Here is an 18,229-nt window from a genome sequence, read left to right on the forward strand (position 1 = left end):
GAATGATATGAAAAGCAAAGTCTCGCAGACAAAAATTTGTGTACTAATCATTTTCCGTTTTAAACCGAAGATTATTTCTTTTGTAATAAAAAAGTAAGACGTGGAACGATTGTCGATTCGTATTAACTGGATTCATCGATACCGTTCTCGTCAGCTCACAACCAAACGGTCACTTTTCAAACCAACCTAAGACCTTGGACTACGCTATAGATCAGTTTGTCAACACAAGCTACTTTTTTAAAAAAGAAAAAAGAGTAAAGAAAGACGCTAATAGAATCGTGAGTGGGCTGTTCTCTTCCTGTTTGCCTTACTCGATATTTATTCATTGATTGCTTGCTGTTCAAACGTATTTAGGTCAGCACTACATTATACAGAGTTATCATTCATCGTAACATTTCGGCTAAAATTAACTGGTTTCGTAATTCGCAACTGAGGTGTCATACGTCCGCGAGCATACGTATCCATTTCCACTACTAAAATTGATCATGAAATATTTACAGCTGGAGTCAGATTACGTAAAAACGTATTTAAAAATTAATTTATGTAGTTATAAAGTGCCAAACTGATACTATTAAGCTGCAACTATTATTGAGAATTCCACCAAGAAAGCCCACCACAGAGTTAAATATTCTTTCTCTGTAATTTATTTCAATTTTGTTAATAATTTATTAATAATATTCAGTCACTAAAATCATTTATTGTAGTTTCCAAAATTTTCAGGCTCACAATAAATATTTATAAATTCGAAGTGACGAAATTTGGTGTCCGTCCCTATCCGGGGTGCGCGCGGGCCTAGCATAATCTCTGACTTGTTTCTCGTTGACTAAGCTTCAGCCTGGATAGAACACAAACTTCACAGATGACGAACATGTTTTCTGTTGATTACGTTTTTACAGCTTATTTATGTTTACCTAGTGAGTGGTTTCTCGTAGATTAATGAACTTGTGGATGCGTGAATTCATTTTACACTCCTGGAAATGGAAAAAAGAACACATTGACACCGGTGTGTCAGACCCACCATACTTGCTCCGGACACTGCGAGAGGGCTGTACAAGCAATGATCACACGCACGGCACAGCGGACACACCAGGAACCGCGGTGTTGACCGTCGAATGGCGCTAGCTGCGCAGCATTTGTGCACCGCCGCCGTCAGTGTCAGCCAGTTTGCCGTGGCATACGGAGCTCCATCGCAGTCTTTAACACTGGTAGCATGCCGCGACAGCGTGGACGTGAACCCTATGTGCAGTTGACGGACTTTGAGCGAGGGCGTATAGTGGGCATGCGGGAGGCCGGGTGGACGTACCGCCGAATTGCTCAACACGTGGGGCGTGAGGTCTCCACAGTACATCGATGTTGTCGCCAGTGGTCGGCGGAAGGTGCACGTGCCCGTCGACCTGGGACCGGACCGCAGCGACGCACGGATGCACGCCAAGACCGTAGGATCCTACGCAGTGCCGTAGGGGACCGCACCGCCACTTCCCAGCAAATTAGGGACACTGTTGCTCCTGGGGTATCGGCGAGGACCATTCGCAACCGTCTCCATGAAGCTGGGCTACAGTCCCGCACACCGTTAGGCCGTCGTCCGCTCACGCCCCAACATCGTGCAGCCCGCCTCCAGTGGTGTCGCGACAGGCGTGAATGGAGGGACGAATGGAGACGTGTCGTCTTCAGCGATGAGAGTCGCTTCTGCCTTGGTGCCAATGATGGTCGTATGCGTGTTTGGCGCCGTGTAGGTGAGCGCCACAATCAGGACTGCATACGACCGAGGCACACAGGGCCAACACCCGGCATCATGGTGTGGGGAGCGATCTCCTACACTGGCCGTACACCACTGGTGATCGTCGAGGGGACACTGAATAGTGCACGGTACATCCAAACCGTCATCGAACCCATCGTTCTACCATTCCTAGACCGGCAAGGGAACTTGCTGTTCCAACAGGACAATGCACGTCCGCATGTATCCCGTGCCACCCAACGTGCTCTAGAAGGTGTAAGTCAACTACCCTGGCCAGCAAGATCTCCGGATCTGTCCCCCATTGAGCATGTTTGGGACTGGATGAAGGGTCGTCTCACGCGGTCTGCACGTCCAGCACGAACGCTGGTCCAACTGAGGCGCCAGGTGGAAATGGCATGGCAAGCCGTTCCACAGGACTACATCCAGCATCTCTACGATCGTCTCCATGGGAGAATAGCAGCCTGCATTGCTGCGAAAGGTGGATATACACTGTACTAGTGCCGACATTGTGCATGCTCTGTTGCCTGTGTCTATGTGCCTGTGGTTCTGTCAGTGTGATCATGTGATGTATCTGACCCCAGGAATGTGTCAATAAAGTTTCCCCTTCCTGGGACAATGAATTCACGGTGTTCTTATTTCAATTTCCAGGAGTGTATCTATCGCTAATCGTACTAAACGTCAATGGGCAATCAAATTTAAAGCCACTGAAGAATAATAGTAAATTTTAAGTTCTGTATTTTCATTGTTAGCGCAGTGTTTCTGATGTTTGAGAAAGAACACAACGGCCAGTAAGTTAGCTGGAAAGTAACTTAATTTTATTATATTGCTTATATTATATTTGACGTTTTATTATATTGCTTATATTATATTTAACGTTTACATCACTTCTGATTAACAGATGCAAATAACATTATAAGCGGTCTAAGGCGCTGCAGTCATGTACTGTGCGGTTGGTCCCGACGGAGGTTCGAATCCTCCCTCGGGCATGGGTGTCTGTGTTTGTCCTTAGGATAATTTAGGTTAAGTAATGTGCAAGCTTAGGGACTGATGACATTAGCAGTTAACTCCCATAAGATTTCACACACATTTGAACGTTTTAACATTATAAACAATACGAATTTAGGTCACCTTTTGCATGCTCGGTCATCTCTCCATAAATCGCGGACGTCCGGGATTGCAAAATATACTTATAAATTCACATCGTCTGCGTGGTTTGTCCTGCACTCATGCCCTAAAGGGTTAGTCTGGAAATAAATCTCTGCAGAGGTGTGAGGCGGGAGCCCTTCTCCTCGCATGGACGTGCTAACTACCGCGACACGCTGCACTTTCACTGCCGCTCTGTGGTTAGGCGTCTTACTGACAGGCGGACACGCGAAAAATCCCCGTAATTTACACTTCCGCGTTTACGTATGTCGGCGTCTGGAGATTAAGAGGAGTAATTACTACCGGATATCTCAAGCACATAAGGCAGATATGGCTCTTCTAGCCTCGTTTCTGACGCTCGTAGCGATGAACAGACGTTCACTGTGCAAGAGATTCGTGAATGTTAATCAATACTTCCGCGAAAAACAGAAATATGACTCATACAGAAAAGTTATTCTTCCCAGATTTGGTCTAGCAGATCAGCAACTTTTCGTTAAAATATCGCATCATTGTCTCAAAGGCGAGCTCAAAGGTGAAACATTGAACGTAGGCCTGGAGACAATAGGTTGGGATACCTCATCGCGATATTTCACAGACCTCATATTACTCTCGATAGAAATGAAAGGTGTCTGAAATCCATGCGTCACCGCTGCTATAAACATGATACACATTTCTGTTGAACCCATGGAACTGTATGTCTGAGACGTGCATTGGTATTACCATCTGCGTACTCTTCCACGACGATCATCAAGCGTCGGAAAAATCCTGTACTCGTCGGTTAAGATAACCCAACGCCATTGTTCCAAGTTTGATTCCAAGTTCTCCAAAAATGGTTCAAATGGCTCTAAGCACTATGGGTCTTAACATCTGAGATCATCAGTCCCCTAGACTTAGACCTACTTAAACCTAACTAACCTAAGGACAACACACACATCCATCCCCGAGGCAGGATTCGAACCTGCGACCGTATCGCAGCGCGGTTCCGGACTGAAGCGCCTAGAACCGCTCGGCCACATCTGCCGGCCCAGGTGTCCCTCGCCCAAGTTTTTGCAAACCATGGTGCTGAGAGGTTTATACTACTCTCCTGTACTGTTCTAAGTTTTATTCTATATTACCCTTGCCCATCTTCCCGCGGACTATGTTACCGGCAGTGTGAGAGTGTAGTCTCGCCGCGGTAACATTGGATAAAACTTCTCGGAATTCCAGCCGCATCAAGTGATTAAAATTACACGGGCTTTTGGGCAAGCACTCGTTTGCCAAATGGTATGACTGCCAGCGAGCTGCTGACATGCCCCTTATATACACTAGCTGCCGGTTGTGATGTCATTGTGCCCGCGGCTGTCACCATTTGTGAGCATACGCTAACTCGACGGTCGAAGTGCGCGCTTCAACCGCGCGATCGCTGGATCCCACGCCATGCTGAGCTGCGGGCCACCATCTCTGTTTAGCGCGCTATCGGTAGTTTTTATTTCAATGACTTCTTTAATTACGCAATCCCAGAAGTCGTTAGTGTTTCGTCAAATTTTATCCGATGTCCGTTTTCTAAAGCATGCTCAAACAAAGCAGATTTCTCGGGGTAGCGCAAGCGATTAAACCTCTCATGCTCGTTCCTGTGTTGTTCCACAGTGCGTACTGTTTGTTCGACGTAAGACTGGCCACACCCGCAAGGTATGTTGTAGATCCCAGGTGTTCTGAGATCTGCTGGGTCTTTAACTACTCTCAGAAATTGACGAATTTTTGTCGGAGCCCTGAAGATCGATTTGATTTTGTATTTATTCAGCAGGCAGGTTATCGTGCACCGTTAGTTAAAGGAGCAAATTCGACGTGTTGTTGGCGTTATATAAATGGAGTCTTGTAAGGCAGTCAAAGTGAATGTCCAGGAAATTTTTCTTGCATGACAGAGCAGCAAAGGACGTAATTTGTCAGACATTATTTTACATACCTGAACGAGAAGGTGTGATGAACATGTTTATATATTTTGTTCTACATCTACATCTACATTTATACTCCGCAAGCCACCCAACGGTGTGTGGCGGAGGGCACTTTACGTGCCACGGTCATTACCTCCCTTTTCTGTTACAGTCGCGTATGGTTCGCGGGAAGAACGACTGTCTGAAAGCCTCCGTACGCGCTCGAATCTCTCTAATTTTACATTCGTGATCTCCTCTGGAGGTAAAAGTAGTGGGAAGCAATATATTCGATACCTCACCCAGAAACGCACCCTCTAGAAACCTGGCGAGCAAGCTACACCGCGATGCAGAGCGCCTCTCTTGCAGAGTCTGCCACTTGAGTTTGCTAAACATCTCCGTAACGCTATCACGGTTACCAAATAACCCTGTGACGAAACGCCCGCTCTTCTTTGGATCTTCTCTATCTCCTCCGTCAACCAGATCTGGTACGGATCCCACACTAATGAGCAATACTTAAGTATAGGTCGAACGAGTGTTTTGTAAGCCACCTCCTTTGTTGATGGACTACATTTTCTAAGGACTCTCCCTATTAATCTCAACCTGGCACCCGTCTTACCAACAATTAATTTTATATGATAATTCCACTTCAAATCGTTCCGCACAATTTAATTTATTTTGTAAATGTAAAATTCATAATTCCCGCTTTCTGAAGAAACCTGTTTAAGTGACCCAGAAAATAAGCTCGGAATTTCTATTACGCTTTTCGGGATGATGCTGTTGTTTATAGAAAAATCATAACGCTAGAAAATTGTAGTGAAATTCAGGAAGCCCTGGAGAGCATTGACACTTGGTGCAGCGTTCGCAATTGACCCACAAAGTGAAAATATGAAACTTATTGCGCTTAAATAGGAAGAAAGACTCATTGTTGTATTCTTATAGGATTTCAGGTCCCACATTGGAAGCAATCATATACAGAATACATCCAGAAGTATGCATGCGGAGCGATTTAAAGTGGAAAGACCACATGAAAGTAATCGTAAGTAAAGTAGGCGTCAGGCGGAGATTCACTGGAAGAAACCTTAGGAAATGTAATGCTTCAACAAAGGAGGTTGTTTACAAAACCCTTGTACGACCAATATTTGATTATTGCACGTCAATCTGTGATCCGTACTACATAGGATTGATTTTTTTTGTTTTTAGTTTTATTTATTTATTTGAATCACCAGTCATTTTACTGGTTTGATGCGGCTCACCACAAATTTCTCTCCTCTAGTACCGCTGATGTCTTAACGCATGTCCTGTCATCATGTCCCTTCTCTTTGCCAGTGTCTTCCATGTATTCCTTTCCTCTCAGATTCTGCGGAGAACCTTCCTATTTCTAATCTTACCAGTCCACTCAATTTTCAACATTCTTCTGTAACTCCTCAACTGAAACGTCTCGATTCTCTTCTGTGCCGATTTTCCCACTGTCCATGATTAACTACAACACAATGCTCCAAACGTAAATTCTCAGGAATTTCTTCCTCAAATTAAGGCCTATGTTTGATACTAGGAGACTTCCCTTGGCCGGAAAGCCCTCTTTGCCAGCGCTAGTCTGCTTATTATGTTCTTCTTGCTTCGTCCGTCGTGGATAATTTTGCTTCCAAGCTAGCAGACTTCCCTAACTTCGTCTACTTCCTAATCACTAATTTTGATGCTAAGTTTCCCACTACACTCATTTCTGTTACTTCTCACTATTTTTGTCTTTTTCCGGTTTACTCGCAAGCAGTATTCTGTACTCATTAGACTGTTCCTTCCATTCAACAGAACTTGTAATAATTCTTCTTCATTTTCACTAAGATAGCAATGCCATCAGCGAATCTTATCATCGATATCCTTCAGTCCTGAATATTTATTTCACTCTTCAACATTTCAACAACTATAGGCCTATATCTCTGACATCGATCTGTTGTAGAATTTTAGAACATGTTCTTTGCTCGCGTATCATGTCATTTCTGGAAACCCTACTCTGTAGGAATCAACATGGATTCCGGAAACAGTGATCGTGTGAGACCCAACTCGCTTTATTTTTTTAATGAGACCAAGAAAATATTAGATACAGGCTCCCAGGTAGATGCCATTTTCCTTGACTTCCGGAAGGCGTTCGATACAGTTCCGCACTGTTGCCTGATAAATAAAGTAAGAGACTACGGAATATCAGTCCAGCTGTGTGACTGGATTGAATAGTTTTTAGCAAACAGAACACAGCATGTTGTTCTCAATGGAGAGACGTCTACAGACGTTAAAGTAACCTCTGGCGTGCCACAGGGGAGTGTTATGGGACCATTGCTTTTCACAATATATATATAAATGACCTAGTAGATGGGGTAGGAAGTTCCATGCGGCTTTTCGCGGATGATGCTGTAGTATACAGAGAAGTTGCAGCATTAGAAAATTGCAGCGAAATGCAGGAAGATCTGCAGCGGATAGGCACTTGGTGCAGGGAGTGGCAACTGACCCTTAACATAGACAAATGTAATGTATTGCGAATACATAGAAAGAAGGATCCTTTATTGTATGATTATATGATAGCGGAACAAACACTGGTAGCAGTTACTTCTGTAAAATATCTGGGAGTATGCGTACGGTACGATTAGAAGTGGAATGATCATATAAAATTAATTGTTGGTAAGGCGGGTGCCAGGTTGAGATTCATTGGGAGAGTCCTTAGAAAATGGAGACCATCAACAAGGGAGGTGGCTTACAAAACACTCGTTCGACCTATACTTGAGTATTGCTCATCAGTGTGGGATCCGTATGAGGTCGGGGTTGAGAGAGGAGATAGAGAAGATCCAGAGAAGAGCGGCGCGTTTCGTCACAGGGTTATTTGGTAAGCGTGATAGCGTTACCGAGATGTTTAGCAAACTCAAGTGGCAGACTCTCTAAGAGAGGCGCTCTGCATCGCGGTGTAGATTGCTGTCCAGGTTTCGAGAGGGTGCGTTTGTGGATGAGGTATCGAATATATTGCTTCCCCCAACTTATACCTCCCGAGGAGATCACGAACGTAAAATTAGAGAATTTCGAACGCGCACGGAGGCTTTCCGATAGTCGTTCTTGCCGCGAACCATACGCGACTGGAACAGGAAAGCGAGGCAATGACAGTGGCACGTAAAGCGCCGTCCGCCACACACCGTTGGGTGGCTTGCGGAGTATAAATGTAGATGTAGACGTAGATGTTCTTTCATTTTCGTCACCGCTCCTTCATTGTATAGATTGAACAATAGAGTTGGAAGATAGCGTCCACTTCTTGTACCCTTTGTAATGCAAGCACTGCTTTTTTTGTCTTCTATTCTTTCCTTTTGATTCTTATACATATTGTCCATCATCTGTCTTTCCCTATAGCTTACTCCTATTTTTCTCAGAATTTCGAACCCCTTGCCCCGTTCTACATAGTCGAACACTTTTTCTAACTCAATAAATTCTTTGCGCGTGTCTTGATTTTTCTTCAGTTTGCTTGCGTTATTAACCGTAACGTCAGAACTGCCTCTTTGAGCCCTTACCTTTGCTAAAGCCACACTGATCGTCATCTAACAGATCCTCAGTTTCCTTTTCCATTTTTCTGTACAGTATTCTAGTCAGGAGCTTGGATGCATGAGCTGTTTAGCTGATTGTGCGATACTTCTCTATTTATTCCAATGATCTCAGTCTGCGCCTACTTTGCAAAGGATTACTTTCACGTATATGCATACGCCTGGATATGTTCTGGATATGACTGCTTTCGGTGACTGTTCCGAAATCGTATAATAATACAGTAATGAGTATTTCTTCCTATTAAAACGCAATACATTACTTGCTATATTCGGAATTGTGTGAATGATGTTTTTTCGAAAGTCTGTTGGTACGTTGTCTGTCTCAAACATTCTACAGACCAACGTGAATAACTGATTTGTTGCCAATTCCCTCATTTTAGAAATTGCGATGGAATGTCACCTGTCCCCTCTGTCTTATGCGATCTCAAGTCTTCCAGAGCTCTTTCAAATTATATCTCTAATCCTGGATTCCACGTGTCTTCCGCGTCGACTACAATTTTTATCACGCTATAAGACAATTCCTCCCCAGATAGAGGCTTTCAATCTCTCTGCTCTTTCATCTTCATTTAACACTGGAATTCTCATTGCACTCTTAATGTTACCACCCTTGCTTTTAATTTCAACGAATGTTGTTTTTTTGCTGAGTCAGTGCTCTCGAGGATCATATTTTTCGATTTCTTCACATCTTTCCTGCAGAAATTACGTCCTGGCTTTGCTGCGCTTCGTATTTATTTCATTCCTAAGTGATTTATGTTGCTGTATTCGAGTCTTTCCCGAACAGTTTTGCACTTCCTTCTTTCGTCAATCAATCGAAGTATTTCTTCTGTTGCCCAAGGTTTCTTCGCCGTTCCTTTATTTGTACGTATGTTTGTCTGTGAAACCTCTGTAACTCGTTTTTAGAGATGCTCAACCCTCCTCAACTCAACTGGCTACTCTGGTATTCCTTATCGCAGTATCGTCATCCGTAGCGAACATCAAACGCGTCTCACCATTCTTCAGAATTTCAGCATCACACTTCCTTCGGCCCTGGTTCTTCCGTATGATTCTCTTAAACTTCAGTCTACTCTTCATTATTAATAAATTATGATCTGAATCTATGTATGCACCTGGCTATGCCTAAAAATCTAATATCTGATTCCGAAATCCCTGTCTGACTATGATGTAATGCAGTTGGAATATTCCCATATTACCAAGTATATGTCTCCTCTTGTGATTACCATTTGACATTTATTTCAGAACTCAGTCTTTCTCCTCCCTCATTCCTACTGCCAAGCCCATACTCTCCTGTAACCCTTTATTCCATTCCTTCATGTGCAGCCGTGTTCCAATATCCCAAGACTACTGGATTTTCATCTCCTATTAAATACTTTATTACCCTTTTAATGACGTCATAATTTTTCCCTATCTTCATCCTCTGCTTGTGACTTTGGCCCGTATATTTGAATTATCGATGTCAGCGTTGGTTTGCTGTCGAATCTGATGACAACAACCCTATCACTGAAGTGTTAACGAAAATACACTTTTTTCCTTGCTTTCCTATTCATGTCGAATCCTACTCCTGTTGTACCATTTTCTGCTACTGCTGATATTATCCTATTTTGGTCTGATCAGAAGTCTTTATTTTCTCTCTATTCCATTTCAGTGACTCCCGCTATATCTAGATTGATCGTCTGCACTTTCCTTTTCAGGTTTTCTAGTTTTCCTACTATGTTCAAGCTTCTGAGAATCCTAGCTCCGACATTTTTAATGTTATTCCGTTGTCGGTTATTCCACTTCTTTCTCACTGCCACCTTAGCCTTGACAGTACCCTCGCGGAGATCCGAATGGGAGACTAATCCGGAATGTTTTCCTGATGAACAGATCATTATGACACTTTCCAATTAGAGGCCACATGTCATGTGGATACATATTATGTGTCTTTAATGCAGTGATCCCACTGCCTTCTGCATCCTCATGCCGTTGATCATTGCTGATTCTTCTGCCTATTAGCGGCAGTTTCCCATCCCAAGGAGAAGAGACTACCCTGAACCTCTGTCACCTCCGCCACCATGTTTCACAGGGCCGTTGGCAGAACAAGGGTGACTTCTTGTACCAGAAGTCTTCGGGCACCATTGCTTATGATTCATATTCGAAATTTAAACATTGGCTGGGTTCGAACTCGGGACCCAGGAAGTTTTGACTACTGTTCAAAGATGCTAACCCCTTTCTTTCATAATAGTAATTTACTGAGTAATCAACATGTACAGTTTAATTTACATTGAAATAAAGATAATAAACATGATCATGGCGCAGTTTACATATATGAAAACAGAATTAACTAGAAAATGCACAAAAGAAGTATCTTAATATTCATGCAAACAGGAAATACATTTTACGAAAGGTAATCAGCACTGGTCACAGTCAGCTTCAGGCTGGTGGAAACAAACCCTAGGCCTGGTCGGGCGACGGCTTGGCCACGGTTCCGGATAAGAGAGCGCCGTTCATGATCCAGTATTGGTCTCTGGATCTTATCAGTAACCGATTTGCAGTTGAGGGTATCCATTTGGAGCGGACAATGTTAACAACAGCTCCCAGTGGCGTATTTCGATGCACAGCAGTGGCACTCCATTGAAACCCCGTAAATTAAGAAGTTACTTCGTCGCTCCCGACACACAGCAATAAGCATCCAACGGAGGACAAGGCGAGACAACGACGATCTGTCATACAAAAACGCAGAAACACCAATGAGGTGATAAACTATCAAGCACTTGCGACGCTGCGGCGGAGCGGATTAGTAAGCAATAAAGTGCTCGCTCGGCGTACAAGGCGCAACTGACCGCCGGACCACCTCACCAGACACCCCTAGGCCACAAGCACAGACGTAGGATTGATTGGGGAAGTATAAAAGATCCAAAGTAGAGCAGTGAGCTTTTTTCCTTTTTTTTTTTTACAGGCCCAGTTAGTAAGCCTGAAACTGTCACGGACACGCTCAGCTATCGCCAGTGGCAGACACTGGAAGAGAGGCATTCTACATCAGGGTATAGTTTACTGTTAAAGTTTCGAGACAGTACCTTCCACGAAGAGTTAATCAGTACATTGCTCCCTCCTAGGTATATATCGATTAAAGGCCATGAACGTAAAATTACAGAGATTCGAGCTTAGACGGAGACAGCAACAACAATCTTTCTTCCCGCGAACCATTCCCAACTCGAACAAAAAGGTGGGAGATGGAGGGGCAAGTGACAGTGGTACACAAAATCACCCTCCTCCACACAAAGCAAAGTGCCTTGCGGAGCAGGATGCATGTATAGATGATGCAGATTAGAACCCACGCAAATATCTGCATGTAACAATTTGTGTGGATGTGAAATGAAATGATATCACAGATCCAGTCGTAGGTAAGGCAATTGGTACACTTCGGTTCATCGACAGGTTACTGAGAAAGTGCAGCCAGTCTGCAAAGAGGGTACAAAAAAATTGTGCATTCGATCTTAGAATATAGGTCAGGTGTGTGGGACTCATATCAAATACCCCCTCCCCTCCACCAGCGCGCTGAAAAGTAATGCCTCCGAATTTTTTATGTGAAAAATATTAAGGTTTTTAAATAAAGCGCACGTAATTATCATTCTACATCTCCGTTCTTCATGTTTACATATCTGCATCAAATACTTTGCCGCTAGAGGGCTCGGAATTGTAGCGTGTAGCGTGACGGTGTATAACTTAAGTTTTAGGTTGGTAGATAAGTTCATAGCGTTTTTGTTTTGCATGTTGGTATTCCGGTTCCTACGGGTTTATTTATCGATTGTTATTTTTTTTTTGTAGTTCACTTTCGCTATTATGAGTTTGCATACTGTCATTTTGTCATTTAGAGATAGCGAGTGGAACTGTTTACGCTAGAAAATGGAGTGTCAAGTGGAGAAATCGGAACATTTCCGACATATTCTTCTGTTTTAGTTCAATAGAGCAGTGACAGCACCGGAGGCAGCCAGAAACATTTGCGCCGTGTGTGAGGATAATGCTGTTAACAAAGCACGGCAATAACACGGTTTTCTCGTTTTAAAGAATCTCGTTCTGACATTAGTGACGCCCCACATTCAGGGAGATGATGATGATCGTTTAAAAGCATTAATCCACAATGACCTACGTCAGTGTACACGGAACCGGCAAATGTGATTAAGTGTGATCATTCCACTATCGTGTGACATTTGAATGGAATAGGGAAAGTTTAAAAATAGGGTATATGAATACCACATGCTGTAAGCCAAAATCACAAAAATCAGCAGGGCAGCCATATGTGTATCTCGGCTTGCTCGTTATCAATTGCCTCGTGAACAACACCGATTCTGTGTCGTTACTGGTGCGGGGAATGGTGTCTTTGTGGTGATATAAGGAAAAGAAATGAATGGTTGAGCCCAAACAAAGCAGCAGCTCCCCATATAAAGACCTATGCGCATCTACAAAGACAATGTTATGCATGTGGTGGAACATCGACGATGTGGTGCACTATGAATTACTTCCAGAGGTGAAACCATCACTGCCGACATTTACTGTCAACAACTGAGATGTTTTGCAGGTGCAATCCAAGAATCTTGATCAGGAAGACTGAATGAAATGATGCTATTCCACAATGACGATGCTGGCGCTGATTTTGAATTTGACGATGCCACTATGGCTCCAATATGTTGGGACATGTTTATGTAAAACAGATCTGAAGATGGTTATTATAGACCGAAACCAAGAGTCTGATGACAAAAAAAATCGTGAAATTTACTCCACAACAACGCCCGTCCCCAATCTGCTAGACTGACAAAAAACGCTATACAGGAGTTGGGATGGGAAGTCAGAATGCACCCACCTTATTCATCCGAAATTGCGACCTCAGATTTTCACCTTATCGAACACCCTTCAAGCAGCTTCCTTTCTGGATGAAAATGCGCTCCCAACCTTGGTCGGTGAGTTCGTTTCAAAAACGCTTGATTTCTACAGTCGCGAAATCGAAAAGTTACTGCATTGTTGGCAGACTGTTGTAAACAATAAAGGAGGACATATTATTGGTGAGTAAAATCTCTGTTATACGTATTTGTTGTGTTTATTAACTTAAGGAAAAATCCTACGAACTTATTCACCAACCTAACACGTCGGTGCGTGAGAAACAGTGTGATGCACCCAAGTTACGAATTCTAAGCGTTCGTCCACACATGGAGCATCCTCTCCTTTAGCATAACAACGCCAAACCACACACGACAGCTGCGTCATCTCCAGCAATCCGACAGCTTGGATTCACTGTCATCGATCATCCTCCATATAATCTCTACTTCGCCCCATCCGACTTTCATCCGATTCCATAACTTAAAGAACACCTTCGATGACTTCACTTTGATAGTGATGAAGCGATACAAGCAGGGGTGAGATTGTGGTTGCGTGAACAAAGTCAAACTTTCTATAGCGACGGCATGAACAAAGTGGTTTCTCGAAGGAGAAACATGTTCGTCGCCAGAGCTACTATGTTGAGAAATAAATACGTAGACATGAAGAATAAAGATGTACAACGATAGTAACAAATAGTTTATTTAACAATCTTTAGGAGTTTTCATATAAAACATTCGGAGGCATTACTTCTCAGCACGCCCTCGTTGGTCTAATAGGGGATACTTGGACGTATACCAAGAAGAGCGGCACGAATGGACAGAGGTTTATTTGATTCACGGGAAAAGTCATCAAAATGTTGAAAAACCAGAATTGGTTAGACGCTGATTATCTCATGAAACCTCCACTTATAAAGTTTCAAGAAGCAATATTAAGTGAAGAATTAAGAGATATTCTTGAGCCTTTTATGCATCACTCCCCTATGGCTCATGAAGACAAGATCAAACTAATTACAGCTTGTGGAGAAGCATTTAAGGAGTCATTCTTCGCCCGCTCCATATGGGATTTGAACGGGAAGAAATGATAACATGTGCTACCGTGCAAAGCACCCCTGTCATGCACTTCACAATAGTTTGCCGAGTATGTACGCAGATGTAGCTGGAGATTTTGGGTGGGGTGGTGTTGTCACACAGTAGTATGTAAAAATAATTGGGAACAACTTTTTTTACTGTTGAGCTTATAGTTTTTGTTGTTGATAGACTAACTGGGGACAGTTACGATGACGTTTCATCCCTAGGAATTTGTTAAGATGGGATGGGGATTGGGAAGGGGGTGACGTAAAAGCGGTCGTAAATAACTAATATTGTTGTCGTATCCAGAGTATTTGGGGTTGCTAGGCTGGACAGTAAGAGTCCTGACGTTAATTGACCGACAGGTGGGCGGAGGTGGGGATGGGGAGGCGGGGGCTGTTCAACACGCTCCTGGAGTTAGCTCGACCAGTCGCAGAACCTGTTGGTGATAGATCGTCTGAACTTGACGAGGTTGCTGGCGGGGACACGCACGTCCGTCGTATCTCACTATAGATGCCTGAAATACACCGACCTGCGTCTTTCATACGATTACGTCTCCTCTGCACAGTAGAAGCGCTCGTCGTAGATTCGCCTGTAGTAACGGGTGCACCGTGATGTGAAAGCTGACAAGAATTAGTAGTTGAATGATAGCACACATGTACTTATAGTTTGAAGGGATCCCATTTTTAATTCTATTGATAATCCTGTGTGTTGTTTTACAAGACAAATTTACACAATTAATTATCATCCATCTCGGCCGTATGCAGATTACAAGTTCTTCCCTTCGTGTATCTCGCCAAAAGAATTACAGTTGTATTTAACAAAATCTAGAAACTCATATTTTACCGTGATCAGCGGTATCTACGCTCGATACGCAACCGCTCACCTAAACCGTCCCTTCCCGACTGTCGCTTTGTTATCTTGACACAGGACACGGAAGTGCTTCCTTGTGTTTTAGTCCAATCAGAGCCCTCCATTTTGTTGCCTATATGTATGTTACTTTCTGGGCTCGACCAACAGCCGTCTGCTTACATGGCTGATGTCATGTCACGTCACCAGGGACACTCTGCCCTCCGGTTTATTTACCCTCTCTGTCTCAGAGTCCAGTGGCACTATATTGTCCAACATCGAGTAATTTTAGGTGTCACTCATTGATTACCCCTATTAACATAATCATTATTGGGAGATAGGGGGTAGAAAGATGAAGAAATGGGAAACAAGCGAAAGTAACTGGTATTAGCGTCATTTCCAAATTTCTCCAGTCTCGTTGTCTGCTTGGTGACAACTGCGATGACATTTCACCCTTAGAGACGGATTACAGGCCGAAAGGGGGTGACACAAAAATAAGTAACAGAGCAAAGCCAGGTCCAGGTACTGTGTCTCACAAGTTCTTTATGCTGTTTAACCGAGAGAGGTGGCACAGTGGTTAGCACACTAGACTCGCAGTCGGGAGGCCGACGGTTCAATCCCACGTCCGGCCATCCTAATTCAGTTTTTCCGTGATTTCCCCAAATCTCTTCAGGCAAATGCCGGGATGGTTCCTTTGAAAGGGCACGGCCGACTTCCTTCCCCATCCTTCCCTAATCCGATGAGACCGATGACCTCGCAGTTTGGTCTCCTCCCCCAAATCAACCCTGTCTATATGCTGTTTCAAAACATCAAGGAATTTAGTGCGCAAATGCATTGTTATTTACGAGATGATAGGGTGATTTAGCGATTATCGATGAGAATCTATATTCGCTTCAAAGGACTTGTGGTTGAACTTTGAGAACAAGAGTGTCGGAAGCGCAGGGTTGAGAGGCTGATGGAAAGACCGGCTCCAGCAGCATCGGACGGGTCCGGCTGCAGGTGGGAGCGGCTGCTAGCTGCTCCCTGGTCGCTGCTCCTCCCCCCTCGGCGAGGCGAACGCCGCCCGGCATATAGCGGCCACGGAGGCGTCTGCCCGCAGTGAGTGCTGCGCCAGACACAGCCAGACGCGCACGCAGCATGAAGACTTCGAGGCCGCTGCTGCTGCTCCTGTTGGCGGCGCTGTCCGGTGAGTTCGCCTGCTGCTTATGCAGCCCACAAAGCACTATTGCGTCGCGGGCAGCGTTACGGACATCGGCGAAAGTGACGCTGATCGTGTTTCGGCGTGATACACGCAGGCACATAATACCCCCACGCAATGAAAAGGAAGTCTGTTTCACAGCAGATAGGAAATTTATTACGTTGAGCGGAAGAAAGTAAGACCAAAGTAACCAGTAATTCGATTTCCCATTGCGTGACTGTAGACTTTCCCAGTGCTGAACGATTCACTGCAACGAGGCGAGATAGCTAATACCTCAGTTCGCCCCTGTAGCTGATGCTAGGGCACTGGTTGTTGTATTACCCTCATCATCATTTCATCATCACTGACACGTAAGTTGCCCAATGTAGCGTCAACTGAAAAGATTTACATTTCGACGCCCGAAGTTCCCCAGGTGGGGACTCCAGGTCATCAGTGCCAAACGAGCATTTCATTTCAGCTAATGCGTGAAGACTCAGATCGATCTGTAGTTTTCACTAAGTGCACTTTATAACAGCCTCACAGTGCACACCCCGCAACACATTGGTGCAAAGTACGTGCACGGAAATGAGACGTCGCTGTACTTAATCTGGTACTGGACCCGCCGACGGTCGATTTCTAGAACTTCCAGCATAACTTATTTATTCTCCATACATATCTGCAAGTGTCACATCTGCACATCTGTTTCTGTAGGTTTGGTTGCAATTTAGCACTTAGAAATACGCCAGGAATGTTCAATATGCAAATAATTGTGAAAGAAAAAATATGTCGAGTGAAATAAAGAAATGTCTTATGTCTTAGCAAAAAATCACAAGAGAGTAAAAGATGGCATCTAAAAATCAAAGGATTTATTCATAGACTGGGGTAGTACATTACTTTAACTTCAGTCTTAAAATTAAATAATGCCTATGAATGCAACTGATATCCGATTCAGTTATAAAGCTGTCCTCTACTGGTTTTTCTGTACCTTAACTTTCAAATGTTCATTTTTGTTCATTTGCGGTACGGATTTTTCTCTATATGAGGTCATGTGATGTAATCTGACTACCAGCCGCTGTGGCCGAGCGGTTCTAGGCGCTTCAGTCCGGAACCGCGCTGCTGCTACGGTCGCAGGTTCGAATCCTGCCTCGGACATGGATGTGTGTGATGTCCTTAGGTTAGTTAGGTTTAAGTAGTTTTAAGTCTAGAGGACTGATAACCTCAGATGTTAAGTCCCATAGTGCTTAGAGCCATTTGAACCATTTTGTAATCTGGCTGCAATCAAATGTTAGTGACAAAATCTGGGAGGAGCAGACTTTAATCTTCTTCACTGAAAATCCGGAGTCTTTATCGTGAAGTAGGATTCTGATGTACTCCTATCATCTACTTTGAAGATGCATTATGCTATACATTCGTATAATATGCTCTGTGTTACCTTCAAGATGTCGTGAGCTCCCTTTGACTGCCTCGGTCTGCATCTGTTTTTAGATCTACATCTATACTCCGCAAGCCATCTTGCGGTATGTTGTAGAGGGTACTCTATGTATGATTGTCAATTCCGCCATTTCCCGTTCCAATCGCGAGTAATTCGTGGAAAGAAGGAGTGCTCGTAAGCCTCCATGTCGGCTCAAATCTCACCAATTTAAGTTCATGGTATTTTTACGGGTTATACGATCAGGAAGCATATGTTGGTTCTCTGTCCTAGGAATATACGCTATAGGGAGTTTAAAAGTAAACTATACCGTAATGCAGAACACCTCAATTTCGGCGGCTGCCACTGGTATTGGTTGACCATTTCTGTGACGCTTTCGTGCTTACTGAGTGATCCTGTAACGAAAGGGACTGCTCTTGTTTGAATCTTCTCTATTTACTCTGTCAATCCTATCAGGTACGGATCTCATACAGTCGAGCAATATTCAAATATTGGTCGTAAG

General features: G+C 43.8%; 1 protein-coding gene across 1 annotated transcript in view; it reads left to right on the plus strand.

The window, feature by feature from the left end:
• Positions 1-16,209: 16,209 nt before the first annotated feature.
• The window catches only part of LOC124797990 (mucin-2-like), a 134,909-nt gene continuing 132,889 nt past the window's right edge, over positions 16,210-18,229 (plus strand). The window contains exon 1 of the mRNA XM_047261171.1: positions 16,210-16,307. Within this exon, the coding sequence (XP_047117127.1) occupies positions 16,259-16,307 (49 nt within the window). The 5' untranslated portion in view covers positions 16,210-16,258. The remainder of the gene's footprint in view (positions 16,308-18,229) is intronic.

This window comes from Schistocerca piceifrons, chromosome 5 (genome assembly GCF_021461385.2).
Source record: "Schistocerca piceifrons isolate TAMUIC-IGC-003096 chromosome 5, iqSchPice1.1, whole genome shotgun sequence".
NCBI lineage: Eukaryota > Metazoa > Arthropoda > Insecta > Orthoptera > Acrididae > Schistocerca > Schistocerca piceifrons.